This window comes from Pyrgilauda ruficollis, unplaced genomic scaffold (genome assembly GCF_017590135.1).
Source record: "Pyrgilauda ruficollis isolate IOZ18807 unplaced genomic scaffold, ASM1759013v1 scaffold38, whole genome shotgun sequence".
Taxonomy (NCBI): Eukaryota; Metazoa; Chordata; class Aves; order Passeriformes; family Passeridae; genus Pyrgilauda; species Pyrgilauda ruficollis.
In genome coordinates, this window is record NW_024525267.1 from 4,744,850 (window position 1) to 4,761,319 (window position 16,470).

The 16,470-nt window shown below is 39.0% G+C and overlaps 1 protein-coding gene across 8 annotated transcripts in view; it reads right to left on the reverse strand.

Moving 5' to 3' along the window:
• CDC42BPB (CDC42 binding protein kinase beta) overlaps window positions 1–16,470 on the reverse strand; it is a 90,340-nt gene that overhangs the window by 52,375 nt on the left and 21,495 nt on the right. For 7 of the 8 annotated variants that reach the window (XR_005955846.1, XM_041476171.1, XM_041476170.1 and 4 more), the window contains exon 2: window positions 9,248–9,339. Coding sequence is in view for 7 of the 8 variants with exons in the window: in XM_041476171.1 (XP_041332105.1) it covers window positions 9,248–9,339 (92 nt within the window). In the remaining variant the exon portion in view is untranslated. Of the gene's footprint in view, window positions 1–1,891; window positions 1,928–9,247; window positions 9,340–16,470 lie in introns of those variants that run through there. The other variant, XM_041476172.1, reaches the window with a different exon arrangement.

Genomic DNA, 16,470 nt, shown 5'->3' on the forward strand with positions numbered 1-16,470 from the left:
AATTCAGTTACAATAACCACACTGACCACTCTGTGAGATCAAACAGAGGCCTCTTATACTGCAGTTGTGCAAAACATGCAAGATGTCTGGTTTTAAATAGGATGGTTTTTATCCTACATACCGATCCACCACATCTACTAACGCCAGGAAAAACCATTCAGCTGGTGTTCAGAGGTATTCCAAAGGACATAGATTTGTACACTGCTACAAATGCCTGCTTTAAGAACAAAAGCATTGTTTCTATCTTCAGAGTTTAAAAGTTTAGTGGCTGAACAAGTGCTCATGTTATGCACAGACTAGGATTTAATATTGGTTTTCACTCTCCATTTCTAAGCCTTATGCAATTTACACTGTATTAGAAGTTCAAGAAAAAAAAAAAGTATGCTAAGAATAATGAAAGGAAAAAATGTACAAGCAGAGGTATGATAAAACACATTCTCAAGAAGATTTAATAACCTATAATATTCCAGGCCTGGAATATTATAGGCCTAACAGCTATGACAGACACAGGAAACCATGAATCTCAAGGAGAACATGAACAGAGAACAATAATTTGCCGTTTCTCATAACACAGACATTGAAAAGCATCAAGTTTAAAAAAAAAAATATATAAGAAGATTAAGGAAGTATTATTGTCACAAAAAAGTTCTGGAATTCAGCCACAGGTTGCTGTGGCCACCTAAGTATTCAGAATGTATTAAATACAGACATGCTTAATACCTGAGTAACACACACTGCACTGTGGGCCTCAGTGACCCCTGAGTGAGAGGGGTGGGCTGGGAACTCCCTGAACCCTCAGCCTCTGGAAATTGTGAGAATTCAGCTTTGCTCCGTTCTTGGATTTTTTTCCTACATCTCTCTACCTGGCCAAAGGGTGGGACATGGGCTAACCAATCCACACACCTTTGGCCCAGAACTACCACCTTTAATACCTGTGTCAAACTAAGGAAATTAAAACTTATTCCCAATTCGCATCTCATAATGCCAGGCTGGAATGCAGAATCAGGGGGGCCAAATGCTCAACAATCACAAAGTAGTCCGGTAGATATTTAGGTGATTCTGTTTTATTAAGTCTTAAAAATGTGACAAGAAAAAATTGCAGGTGCAATGGTTCCTTCCATCTGATTTGATTAGCATCACCATGACTTCTCATGCTCAAGACTGAGGCAACAGGAAAACTGCAATAAAGCTTAAGTATGTTTCTTCAAGGATTTCAGCCTAATGAATCCTAGGGCTTTCACTTCAACCAACTATTTATGTAAAAAAAAAAAGTATGACAAGAGGGGCTAAAGCATAACTGAGATCCATCTATGGTAACTACAAGGCAAAACACCCCACCACATTTGTATTGATTCTGCCATGCATTTCTTTGCCATGTTTTCTGTCTCAAAGCTCTGTTTCACTTGTAGTGCAAGAAAATAAAATAAAATAAAATAAAGACCCAATATAGCTAAAGTAGCTTTCTAGACTTCAGCAAGAGTTAGTATTTTGCTTCTTGAATTGTTTTATAGGAGTATTTTCCTATGTTTTGATCTTCAAAACTCACTCACTGACATTTAGGGCTGCACTGTGCAAAGCCATCCCAGGCCAAGTTCCACCTTTCCCAGTGTTCCAATGAAATCTACAGGGTGCAAATCTGAGCCAAATCATCCTCTACAGACAGGAAAGAACTTCCCAGCACTGTACTGTGCCCTCTGAGTGACATGATCAGCATTAGTAAGCAGCATCAAGTTACAAATTTTATTTTATGTAAATGGTAAGTATGGTGCAATAAAGTGCAGAAATCATTTAAATATAAGACTGGCTTTCCAGAAAACAATTAAGACAACTAACAAATATTTCTTAGAAATCATGCTGGCATTAATTTCAAAGCAAAGACAAAAATACTCACTAGGACACTATTCATGCTCATGGCACCTTAAACTTTCAGGTAAAACTTATCTTTAAGGACTGGACTTACAGGAATAAGGTGAAACTGCAAAATGTTCTCAGCTGAAAAGAAGAGGAACACAGACATATAGGTGATAATACTTGTGCAAACAGCTCATAATGGCAGGTAGTTAAGAAAAAAGGCAAACTGAATCTGGAAATCAGAAGCAGATACACACCACTGGGGATGGATAAACATTACTGCCTTACAACACAAACTTCACGGGAAACCACACACAGCCACACCTCAGAAAAATAAACTTCATCTGGAGCAGGTGTGAAAGAGGACAGTTGAGGTGATCAAGAAATTAAAGAGCCTCTCATGCTAGTTTGGGAATAGAAAGAGCCTTACCTGCTAAAAAAAGAAAAACTAAAGTGTACATTATTGTTATTATTCAAGGTCATGGTGGATGGGGTTCTGACCAACCTGCTCTAGTAAAAGGTGTCCCTGGCACATGGCAGAGGGGCTGGAAGGAGATGATCTCTAAAGCCCCTTCCAACCAAAACCATTCTATGATTCTATCTAAAAATAAAATTGCAAGGAAGGGCATCAATAAAAGTGGATGATAGAAGATCTCCTTAATCTAACAGACAATAAAATTACATGGATAAAACAGTGTAAAATACCATGAATTAACCTTTGGTGGGAACTTGGAAAGGCTTTAGACATTTGAGGAGAGATTTTAGTCAAGCCTTTCAACTGGGAGAAGAGACAAAATGTCATTTCAGATGTAAACAATTTACCCATAATGTCTTGTTACCAGATTCATAATTGAATATTACATTAATTTCCTTTGGCTAAAGCTTGTTTATGCCACATTTACTCTACTATTTCTGTCTCATGTTATTGATACCCTGCACACCAGCTACTGCAAAAACACTGCAGCAACTACTTTATCCTCCTGACACTTGCAGATAGGAAAAAGTCTTTGATATAGAGCTCATTAGTTGATAGTTTTAATACTGGATCTTTGAGGAAAAACTGGTCTGGGCTGCTCTATCAGTTTTGGTTTTTTTTTAAGTCTACTTTACATATAAATTTAAAAACCGAAGTGTCTTTTGATAGAGTTCATATGCCATGGTGCAGATTTCCAAAGCAAAATCAGGTTTTTTTGAGCATGCAGTGTATATCTTCATGTTGTGCAAATAAGAAATCCCTTACAAGTCCCAGCCAGAACGACTCTGCAGAAGAAGAATAAAGGCCCCAAATAGCACCTAAGCTGTTCCTCAGGACCGGGGGGGTTTGCAGAGACGAATGTCTGCTCTCACAGCAGCACCACAATGAACTGTGTGTGTCTCTGGCTCCTTGCAACCTGCCTGTCTCCATAGTTACTTGGTGCTGCCACACAAACATACACGGAGCTGGGAGGACTGAGATAGAAACCAGCTCTTTTGAAGCATTTTCAAAACAAAGCAGCTTCTTTCTTCATGCATTTCCACAGCAGAAAATAGCTTGCTTTGATTTAATTTTCTTTTTTCATGAAGAGCATATTAAAGAAAAGCAGAGCTAATTAAATACTTCTTTTGCATCGTATTCTGAATGCTTTGACTCTCTGAACAGTTGAATGAAAAGTGTCATATGTGGTGTGCAATACTTTGGAATTCTGTTAATCTACAGTGTAGGAAGGTACAGTCCCTGCTGGGCACCTAACAGCAACCACCAAAGCTTCTGAATGGGTGAGACAGCCTTAATTGCAGTGCATAGGCTCCTGTGCCCCAGGTTAACTTCTAGAAGCACATCAAAACACTGAACTCAGTACCCTACAGCTGTGATTACAAGGTGGAAAGGGCACAAAGAGCTCTCTGCCTCTCACTGCCAGCACAGTGGACCAGGGGGAGATTAGGTTTTACACATTCACTTCTGACTCCCACTGCAACCTCAGCCAGCATCTCCCTCATTAGAAATCACATCAGTGATCAGAACCTGTGGTACACAGGGGATCAGCCTGATTCTCTCTCAGCCATTATTTTCTTCTGGAAACACATTTTTCTGTCTGTTGATCCCAGCTGAGACTGTGACTAAGCATCCCGAGTTGAAGTGACGTATTATTACCAAACACTACACAGATCAAGTCTGTGCACAACAGCATTTACATGAGAAGGTATTTCTAATCCATCCAGAACAGTAATACTTAGGTGGGGCACATTAAGAGTTTTAGTTATTTTTGTGCTAAGCAAGACCAAGCAGTTCCACCCTTCTGCTGGAATCACAGTAAGCATTGCTCATTCAAGAAATCCTTGCTAACAAACAAGGGAAGGAAGACAATTGTTTCAGTCCCACGCTGCCAAATTTCCAGGAGGTGTCAGCCACGTTATACAATGCAAGTTCTCAAACAAAGCACATTTTGACTCATTCTTCCTTCAACAACCTCTCTTTGACTGGAGTGTGTTGATCTACAGCAGGGTGCCTAAATGGTCTTTTACACAAAATGAGGACATGTGACCTTAAAGACATATGAGCACATTACTGAGGGCAGCTGAACCTTGCAAAGAAGCACACCCAAGTGTTTAGAGCCACAGTCCCCATGTACAGTGTCCTCTTCCTATCCCTCTCAACCTGCTTGCTCTAAGCACAAATGCTCCCAGTTCATTTGGCATGTGCAGCCAAACACCAAGCACACAGAAAGCACTTCCCAGGCTGGCCTGAGTTTCCCAGGTAAGCACGATCCCACCAGGCACAGGTTCTCAGGACATCATTTCATTTCAAGTAACGGTCCATGGTGTTTCTAGATGAAAGGAATAGTCAGGCACAGTCAAACTTCAAACCACAGCTCGACTGCTTTTTGGTTTCTTTGTTGTTTTGGTATGGTTTTGTAAAGGTTGAAAATCTGAAAGAGTTTTGCATTCTATGCTGATATTCTTTATATCTCCTAAAGACTGTATTTTCACTTCTGTGTAATTTGCAAAAGTGATTTTCACTCTTGTGTAGTTTGTGTGTTTTCTGTGTAGTTCACAAAATACTTCATGCTACACAAAATACTCTTTCTTGTCTACAAATACAGATTTCTACAGTCATTTTATTAATAGAAACCAGAATTAAGTTAACAGAAAACCATTTTACTTCTGAATTTATTTCAGGGGGTTTTTAACTTATTATTAGTTTTGTTCCTTGTGGAGGTTGTCCCTCTGTCCCTGAGTTACCTGCCTGTATGACCCAGAAAATGAAAAACTAAAAGTAACACTGGGGCACTCATGAAAATGCTCCACCCAGCTGGGTATATACCCAGGCAAATACAGACTAAAGATGAGGAAGAGCCATGAGCACTTTATCCTCCTTCTAGCATTTCAAATTATAAGCTATTCTAACTGTCACACACTCAAATAACATGTAAAACTTTTCTTCCTAACTATGAAACTTCTGAAAAAAATAAATTATGTTCTCAAGCCAGTGACTTCCTGAGTCAGAGCCTTACATGCTGCTGTAAGGAATATTCAGACATTCAGTTCACCCTGATTGCAAAGTGGCTGGCTTCCTTTATGTGAAAGGAGATGTCCAGGTGGCTACAGAGGAAATCTCTAGGCTCTAAGCTAGGCTGTTTCTCCCCTAGCATAATAATAACAACAATTTAAGAAACATTTTTCTCTTGCTTTCTCAGACATGCCATGCTACAAGAACTTTCATTAAGGTGGTTTTGCATTGGGTTTTGTTCTCATGCTGCTGGAAAAAGTGTAAAGAACCAAGCTGAGCTCTGCAAAGGAGAAAGAAGAAAGAAAAAGGTACTGACATGCCAATACAGATGTGTTCTGGTGATTATATCAATCTGCCTTAGATACTGATTTTGCAGTTGTGTTCAGAGGGATACGCTCACATGTGCTCTCAATCCTCTCTGGTCAAATACCACGTTTTCTTCCTTGGCTTACATCTTTTCTGGCAAAAACTGACCGCTGATCCTGACTAATAACTAATATCATGTTTTTATTTTGTTTGAACTGTATTTCTTCAAAGCTACTGATTTATGCAAAAGTTCTTTGAGAAGAATAAAGCCCCTGGCACTCTCCAAAAAAATCCAAAGAAGCTAAATTGAGAAGAATGGAATGTAATTTTCATCCTTTTTGAAGTCTACCTTGTTTAGCTGTTCAGTATTTAAATTAAATTACTTCATTCTAACAGGAATCTGTTTACTTTAATTCTGAATAATTTCTTTATACATTTAAACAAATATTTTATAGGTATTCTTAAAATGGATTTTTAGTACATGAAGCCCATCAAGTAATTTCCAACACTATTCCCATGTATGTATGTAAGTATTATGGAAAAATGACTCACAGCTCCTCCATTCAGTTTTCTCAAGTGTTGTTTTATACAAGTCAGATGCCACCAGTTCCTTTCAAGAAACTACATTTCATTTTCTTATTATGGAATGTCAACTTTTACATAATTACTGTTTTATAATACCTATAAAATCTGGCAGTTATAGCAGTGTGGTATATACAAGGGTCAAAGGATTCTTTCATAAGCAAAAAGCACAAAATATTCTGTGGCAAGAGGGATTAAAGTATAAAGAACTTAACATCAATGATTCCTGTATAATTTAAACTGATCAAAAGTTTCAAGCTGCTGCAATTATAAATTAAAACTTTTCTAGATAAGAGATGAACAAGATGTGATATTGACAGGTAACTGACACCACTGACTCTGTGAGCACTCACAGCTCCAACAGAAGGATGAAATTAAGATACTTTCTCATTTCACTTCTGTGAAATTTCATTTCCACTGGGGGGATGGGATGGTGAGCTGCTTTTGTAAAGTTCCATGCTTTTTCCAAATGAAAGAGTATGAAACACATTGTTGATTCTGGCACTGCAAACACTATTAACACAAGTTTCCACTCAGCATTTGTATCTTTCAGGCACCTTAAGACTTTGATCCAAAGCTAAGAAAGGTCATCCCAGCAAATATAAACTGAAGTCTCTTGAAATGCATATAAATACTTCATCTACTGTTGTACTGAGATTTCCAGCTGGTCAATTCTTTAAGTAGAGAAGAGCACCTTTTGAAAAAGAACAGAACAAGTACTGTGGAAAACAAGCCTTCCTTGAATATTATACTGTGGGAAGGCATTCCCAACACCAACTCCATCTGCAAGTCACTATAAAGGGTTCCCATTTTTGATAGCCAAAGCAATCACAAGTCTAGTTCTGAAAAGATCCAGAAACCTTTTCTAATCCTGCCAAAAGACAAACTGCCAAAATGCTAATCTAAAATTCTTTAGATATCAGTGGTCACAGCCACTATAGCAAGTCATTTGGCACAGCAAGAGCAGAACAACATCAAAGTATCCTGTGCTGAGCCTTCCCATCTATATTGTATCCAGCTCAGGAATTTTGTTTCAGACTATCTAGCCTGATTTCCTGGACCAAACATGCTTTGAAGCTGTTAGGAGAGTCAAACCCAGTGATTGATGCTTATGCACTCCTTGGATCCAATGGGCCATTTGGTGCACACCTGGAATGGAGGTTCTGGTTAGTTTCCTCCAGAAGAAACCCAGCTCATGGAGAGTAAAATCCTCAGGCACTAGGTGAGGGCATTGTCTTCAAAACTGTGCCACTGCTTTGAACCAAAACCCTAACAGAGAGACAGACAGGTACCCACTACTGTCTTGATTCTTTAGGTCTTTTATCTACTTATAAACCTTCCTCCTTAGACTTCTTTTCTGGACTCAGTTTGTAGCTCTCAGTCCTCCCTTAGACTAACCAATATTTTTTCAATTATTGCTTTTTCCTGACAAACTTTTTACAGTAACTTTTTTTCTCTAAAATTTGTGTTCCAATAATACTGAAGTGAATCACTCAAATGAAATAAGTGATTTTCATGCAGTATTTCCATTACTCTGAGAAAACATTTCCTTTTTTGTAACAAATGTTGCACTCATCAAGTTCAACATCCACTAGAAAGTGAACTTTTGTCTTACAGGGCAAGGCATTATTGTTAATCTGGACATTTTATTAAAATGCTCCACTTCCTTCAGCAGCTGTGTTCATGATGATTACATGTAAACTACATGTTACTGCATCATTAGATGATGGTACACATGAAGAGATATTCTTGAAACATTAATTTCTATCTTAGGTGTCCACTTTTCTCAAAATCAAGTTTCTGAAGTAGCTTAAAATTACGTGGATATAAAGTCATTACTTCACCTACTACCAAGTGCCTATGCACATAGAAACCTCGTTGTTTTCTGAACCCAGGTCAAGTAGGGTCCTGGTGTTTCTCTAGCTCAGTTTCTGGTTGCCCTCTACTGCCCCTGTCCCACATTCAAACCCTAAATGAAAGAGTTTGCCGTATCCAGAGCACACCATGCTTGGAAGGAATGCCTGGCATGGCAGAGTCCTGCTCTCTGTGAGACAACAGGACATGGGGATCAGGAAGCTTCTCCTTAGCCACCAGCAGCAGAAGGTGCAGCTGAGTGCTCACGGGCTGAAGTGAGCCACTAATGGCAGTCTCTGCATTTCACTTTAGTGTGGCACTACTTCAAAAAAGTTTCCTGAAAGAAACAGAAGGGGTTTTTACTTCTAGAAATTCTCTAGTTAATAATCTCTTTTGCTGACAGATATGAAAATCACTTTAGTTACCTGCTCTTAAATGCTGAAAAGGTTGTCTTTGAGGTCCTCCAGAAGCCTCGGGTACCCTATGCCTGCTGTCTTGTGAATGCTTTTGCCAGTGGCAAGCCCTACCAGGCTTGTGTGATTGATGAGACTTTCATCAAATATATTAAGAAGTTAAGCTTCAGTCCAGGGTCCTGGGACTGGCGAGTCCTCAAAACACAAGGCGTTCCTATCATCCCAGCATGATTCAACTTGCTGTCCAAAAAACAGATCCAGCAGCCTTTGATCTTCAAAGATGACAGGGAACAGCCTTTGAGGCAGCCAAATGCGTCTTTCTGCATTACCAGATTGCTACAGAGACAGGCAGATGGGTGGAGCAGCCTCCACGCTCCTACCATAGAAGCGGCCCAGCTCTGTGTTAAATTAGAGCAGCAGCAAGCAGTACATATGGCAAGTGGGAGAAGGGATCCCAAATTCAGCTGTGCAGCTGCTAGGTGGGACCATCCTGTTCATAAAGTCATCCAAGAGACATTTGTTTGGCTACACTGAAGTCAGAAAGCCAGTCACAGAAATGGCACACCTGGACACTGAATAACCTGCTTCAGAGGGACCTTGCATTAGGTATCTAGTACTTCGGTACCTATCCCACATTTGGAAGTATTTTAGCACATCTGTGTGAACCTTTTGTCCCCAGGTCAACTGTAACAAGAAATCAGATGCACAAACAATGAAAGTTTTGTTACTACAACTGAAAGTTAAAATCTCTTACCTCTCCAAATGCACCTCTTCCGATCACTTTTATAATTTCAAAGTCATCTCGATGGAGTTGCATTTCCTTTACCAATTTTGTAAATGGTTTTGCTGTTTAACAAAAAAAAGAAAAAAAAAAAAAGTCAATTACAAAGAGAAACATCACAAGCCAGCCCATAAACTGGAGGTCAAAAGTATTCATTGCATACCCAATAGCACATTTTCAACTATTAAAACTACAGAGGGGGAAAAAAGCTAATTACACTATTTAATTAACAATTAACATTTTTTTAGAAGTTCAATCACATGAATGGTTCTGCCTTGCTGCTAGTAAGAATACAGAGCAAAGTGGTCTTTCAGAAGGATTTTCCTCCCTTTCTTTAGGGTTTTGTGAATCAGTGAGCACCACGTGAAAGGGAGAGCTCATTCATTACTGCTGAACCCTACGGACAATCTGTCCTACGCTGCAGGCACTAGATTAATTCTCTCCTAAGTGGAGTGCAGCTTTACTTTTTATTATTTCAGCTAGTACCAACTAAGGCTTTAACAACCCAGTCTCAAGAGATAGCTGTCTCTACTCAACAGCAGTGAAACCATTTCCCACAAGATCTGTGGCTAATTTAAGGTTTTTACTTTGAACTGTCTTTTCTGCTAAGCAACATTCACCAGATCTCAATCAGACCAAGTAGTGAAGGGCTGTAGTCTAAAAAGATGTCCAGTGATTAACTAACTTACACTTTGTTCTGGTGGTCCCACATTTCTCAAAATATTTGGTGGATAAATTCCACTATACTTGTAGATCTATCTGTTTTCGTCTCTCCAGATCCCATTCAGAATACTTTATTTATTTCTAGTATATAACAATATGTGGATCACTATTTAGGTAGAACGTTTGTTACAAGTCACTACTCCAAAGACCAGATCAATAATGAAAAACAGTGGTGTAAGTGCAAGCAAACTGCACAAGGACGAGTTTGCACAAGCACAGCAGCAGTTTACTCTTCAAACTAAGCACAAAAAGATTGCTGCTCTTCACCTCATCACAAACACTTAGACTAAAAGGACCAAACTTTTCCAGTACATGTATTTTTTCCTATCTGCAACTGAATAAAACATCACAGAACCACTACTTGTAATTCAGCCCAGACTCATGTTTTACCTCACCTTACATTATGATTAAGCTAGTAAGTTATAAGCCAAGCAGAATTCCTACAAGAGGGGTCACTACCTTAATGGTGTATTTCAGATGCTAACAAAGAAATCAAACCTTACAACCACACAGAGATACAGAAGTCTGAACTGGAGACTGAAAACTTCATTAAGAAGTCTAAGCAAGAATGCCTGAAAACCACTCGGCAAAAAACCATTAACTGCTAAAATAATGAAGAAACAGCTGTACTGAAGAACAGTCATGCTGCTGCTTTGTATTTAGGAGGGTGTTACTGAAAAGGCTTCCTCCAGAAGTAATACGCCTTTCACTGAGAGTTTCTTGCCTATCCACAGTACGAAATTTAAAGAATGAGACACTGCTAGACTCCCTATTTCAGCTGGGCAGAAATGCCAATCACACTTTCCTCACCACAACGTCACTGAGATTATTACCTCAAACCCAAAATAATTTCCACTGAACCTCCCCAGCACCACCACCCCAAACCAGTTAGAGATCTGTACCAGACCAGTCAGACACCTGTACAAGCACAGTACACAGCTGTCAGCAGTGGTATTATCAACTGTTTTGCAAGGTTCTCTCACCTCCTTCCCATCAAATGAACACAGATGGAGGAAACAGAACTGCAGACAAGAAATAAAGATGCAAGTTCCCCTCTTAAGGGTTTGCTACTACAGAATGCTGGTCATTAAACTAATTTTGCAGAACAACAGCTTTTGTTACTAAAATTCAAGGGGAAATGAAATCTAGTATTTATTTCTGGAGGACACTAACCCAATAATAACATTTGTTTTAAATAAACAGCAAATTTTAGCAATAATTCTACTAAGTAAACAGACTATCAAAATTAGAGAATCACAGAGCGATTTGGGATGGAAGGGATCTTTAAGATCATCTAGTTCCAAGCCCTCTGCCATAGGCAAGCACACCTTCCACTACACCAGGTTGTCCAGAGTCCCATCCAACCTGGCCTTGAACACTTCCAGGGATGGAGCATCCACAACTTCTCTGGGCAGTAAAATAACTGCTTTAAGTATTAGAAGCTCTGGTGCTGTAAATCGATCACAAGCAACTTTCAAAGCCAGGAGACACAAACGTGGTAAGTTCAAGCTGTCTTGTACACTCAAAAAAACCCCAACTCCCTTATATCTTACATTTCTGCTGACTGGTGACAAAATATTTTATTATTTCATCTACAAATTTCCCCACTTGAAAGTGCATCAAACTTCATACCACTAAAATTGGAATGCAGTTTAGAAATGCATAAAGTTGTATAAGAGCAAGTCAATTTGATTAGTTTTGTATTTTAATATTAATAAACATTATGTATTGAGCAGAGCACACACTTAAGTTTCAGTAAACAGAACAGATAGGGAAGGGCATTATTGTCATCTTTCTAGAAATTGTATCCTTGAAGAAGGAAGGATGAGCAGCCCCCATTTTCTTGACCAACATTTCTGATAAAATCTACAAGAGTCCTAGGTTGGTCCTGCTTTTTGCAACTCAACTGGTCAACTGAAGTACTTGTTAATAAAATCACTGGTTTAACATATGTAAATTAAAAGAAATATTCACTCCTAGAAGGAAGTTACTGTTTTTACAAACCATTTGTGCACTTAACTAATGTTTGGTTTTAGTATTTAGTAGGTGTTGGTGTTCAGAAATACTGCAGCTTCAGTGGTCTCTGTCTTAGAAAGCACCAAACATGAACATTTGAATGGACAGAAAAATCTTTAAATTGGCAGGACTTGCCCTGAACTGGAAAAATTCTGAGTCTTTGTCAAGGCATCTAAGATGCCTTAAAAGTAAATATAACTTGAAAATAAAACTGAGTGTCAAAAGAATCTAATGATCACAGACACTACAACAGCAATTACAGATCAGAGCTCAGAGGAAACAACAGACCAGTAATTTATTTAAACTGATATATACTTTATTGGCATTTTGAAGTAGAACCCTGTTTACATCAGGATGTGACCTGCTCCATTTAAGTACTGGATTCCACAATTTCTATCTCTTAGTAAATTAAATCAAAAATATTTCCAATTTGCATTCCTGAGGCTGCTGTTCCTCAACTGCAAATATGCTAATCAGTAGCATGCACAGAACTGGCAAAACTGAATGAGGAGAAACTTGCACCAAAAGGCATCAGAGACAGACTGTGCTTGCCAGAACAATGCCAAGTGATTTATCACTACCTAACTGGTAAAGAGAGTTACAGCTTCTCCCTTTACATACCACTATTTGAAAAACAGGGAACTCAAACCAAAGTTATCTCCATATACTGGAATGAATAATTACTTTTGATCCAATACTGAAGGCAGAACTTATGATCTGGAGTTTATTTAATCCTTAATGAAAATATTTCATCCTGGCAAACAGAAGCATTAGCTGTACTGGGGGTTTTGTTGGCAGTGATTACTGAATTTTGTTATATATACACACTGTTGTCAGGGTAACATTAGCTGCAAGTAATTGCAAGAGTCTGTTTATTCACGACTGTGAGGATGTAATAAGAATTTGGGATGGAGATTCTATGTACAGTATCTTTGTATGCACCACTGCCTTTTCTCTCAAGCTGATTTTGCATTATTGTGCTTAGTCTTGTTTGGAAGAAGGGTGTTTTCTATACCGCCAGGCAAGGAAAAAAAAACAAACCCAAACAACCAATTTTCACAAGCCAAGTAATGTATGCTCTCAAAAAAATATACAAAACAGTAACAGTTGATGTTTTGATTTGTAATGAGAAGTGAAATGCCAGCATTTATTTCCTCTTTGAAAACTAGGGTACATGTGAAAGACACAATTCTCCACACACCAATTCTATTCTGATCATATTCTCCTCTTCAACTGATAGATGGGATTAGGATATTTTGTTTTTGCAAAAAGAAAACAAATTTTAATAAGTAAAAACATAATTTAAATGTTTTGCTCACAGGTAAATAGATTTGTGATTTAGGTTTGAGAGCTGGTGCATCTACACTGCAGTCAATGTGTATTATGCCACCTAACAGAAAATATTTGGAGGCAGTTTCAGAATGACTGAAAGCTGCAGGAAATGCCAGCAGAGATGATCTGACACAGCAGGCTGGGCACTCTGTACTTCTACCCCAGGAATGGGTGCATGCTGGCCTCTTATGTCAAATTTCCTCTCATTTCTGAAAGCAGGTCAGGGAAGGATACCAGTGTTGTCAACATCACCCTCAAAAAATAATAGGTCAACTCTTCCCACCTGCAATGTCGTTAAAAATGAGAAGTGTCAAGGTATGTTTTGAATTTCTATTTTCTGTTCATATTCTGGATAATTCAATTTATGTCAATAATTTACCATTTGGAATCACAAAAGCTAACACCCTTACACTGCAATGGGCAAAAGACAATCCGCTGGATTATGATCACTGCTGCTTCAGTGGTGGAGTTACCCCAGGGTTCTTATTTGAGGACTCATCCAAATTTTGCTGGGCAGTACAAATTTCCAGAAATTCACAAAAATCACTTAACTGAAGCTGCCAAATGTTCAAGAACACCTGATGTTTTGTATCACTGGCAGCTCCAAGTTTTAAATAAATGTGACAACGGCAAGAAAATAATACAGACTCACAATTCAGGTTGGAAGGGCCTAGCTGGTCTCTAATCCAATCTCCTGCTCAAATCACAGTCAATATTGATTTCAGACCAGGTTACTCATGGTTCTGCCTGGTCAGGTTTCAAAAGCTTCCAAGGATGGAGACTCCATGGGCTCTGTGGACAACCTGTTCATATCATATAACAGACTGCCTACACCAGATAGTTTCACAGTTGATGCTGTAAGTGATTTGGGGTTTAAGTCATTATATAACACAATAACAACATTCAGGTGGCTCTGCCCTGAAGGTATGTCCAAACTGTCTGGTCAGACACAAGTTCATCTGCCACCATGCTCCCTTTATCTCCTCATTCCCTCTACAAAACATTGTGGTAGGAAACTATGTGAATTGCAAAATATTAATGTCAGGGAAAAACAAAATGACGCAGATAACTGTCTGTGGAGCCATACTCCCACCAGGCAGATCCAGTATTTTAAGATGTTTTCTTTGGAGGAAGAACATGAAAGAGCAGCAAATTTTACCATTTCCCTCAGCCAGCCCTCAACTTACATTCTAGAAATCAAGTAACTTGTGTGCCCTTTGTGCACTCTTTTCAAAGAAACAGCACTCCTATGATATTGCTACTAAAACAGCAGGCTGGCAGGTTTAACAAGTTAGTGCTTGTATACATGTCTTGGGAGATACCCACACCCAGGTAGCCTCAACCTGCTTACTAAGGTGATAAATACCTGTTACAAACCACACTTCAGTTTTAAAGAAGTACAACCCTCTTGGTATCAGATTGTGAAATTTCCCCTGTATTTTAGAAATGCAAATGTTTTTTATTCTTCCATCCTATGCTGACTCCAGTTTTAATTTTTCCAAATATAGATCCTTGCTTCCCTTTTCCTGTGCTGGCCTGTTTCCTCTTACTGTCTACCTCTGTGAATGTTTTTTTTCAGTCTGGTTTCCTAAGGAAATAAGGTATGTGTGATCACACTGGGGCATTCTGAGGCCATTCCTCTCACCTGGTACCTTTTGATCCCAATAAAGTCCCTTCATATCCCCTTTACCAAATTTCTCTGAAGTTGTCCAAAGATACAAAGTTGCTACAAGTTTTATTTTAAAAATGGCAGTGAATAGGAGACACCCATGGTATCACCTCTGCTAAGGGAAAGGCGGCAGCAGGAACAAAGCAGTCACCTGCTCAGCTGGCAGCCAGCACACACCCAGGCGCAAAGCAGACATTCCTCACTGTCCACAGTCATGCAGGGACAGTGAGACAACACTGCACAGAAGAGGGAAGAAAGGGAAGTGTGCAGCAGAAAAGAGAAGCTCATGCAGGGGGAAGGGCAGGCAGTTATTCCACTGAGCCTAGTAAAGTTGATAAATACAAATATACAGGAAGACAAATTTCACCAAAGTTCTGCTGTCTACAAGTCAAGGTGACACATTCTGTGTTCTCTGACACATTTGCTGCTGGGCCGTTGTCACGCCCTCCCTCCTATTTTTACAACATACATACACACACTCCAGTTACTCTGTCTGCCTCTTGCCCAGTGATCCAATTCTTCATCACCCATCAACATCCACTGGACCCATGCAGTGGGGCAAGACTCTTGGTTATCACTACAATGATAGTGATAAACCAAACTCCACTGGCTTTAAAGCCAGAGAAGCACAATCTGGTTACCTCTTACAGTGCCTGCAGACCTTGCAGAACAGCCTGTTGCTACAACACTGCTTCACACACCGTCAGAATCCTCTTTATTCCATGAACAAGGCCAGCCAGTTTTACAGTGGCTGGTACTGTTCTCTTATAACAGTATCACTTGCATTTACTAAAATGCCAAAAGAAACACATACATGAACAGAACAACAAGAAACTCTGAGTCTTCTTGAGGCTGATTTTTCAAGACAGAAGGTGGTAACCAATTATTAAGTTAAATGTCAAATTCTTAGAATTTATTTGGTATATAAATGCTTAAAAAGCCTTCAAGCTTTCTGAAGAACTGTTGCACAAAGGTATCCATTTGCAGCCAGTTATGGATTTTGCTTCATTTTATGAAAGCTTTCTGACATATGTAAAAGAGCATCTGAGCACCTTCAATCAGATACTGTGCTGACACTTAACAGAACTATGAATTTGGATAACATTTGGATTTGATAATTACACTCAAAACCCCTCAAAGGTTTAAAAGGACAAAAACATCATTAATTTTAGGCATAAACCAAGACCGAGTGTCTGTAGCTTCTGCATCTTGCTCTGTAACTGGCTTTATCAGTTACAGAAGAACTGATTCTGGCATTTGGCATTTGTACACTAGTCTGTGATAACTGCTTGAAAAATTTATCACCAAGCTGAAGGCTAATGGCATTGGGAAATGCTTTCCAGAAAAATATCAAGTAGTAATTCTGATGTTGATCCTATTAGTGTTGCTAAATTTGCCATCAGAAGAGCAAGGCACTTACCTCAAAATATCATCTGTGTTCACTGTTATTCTTTTT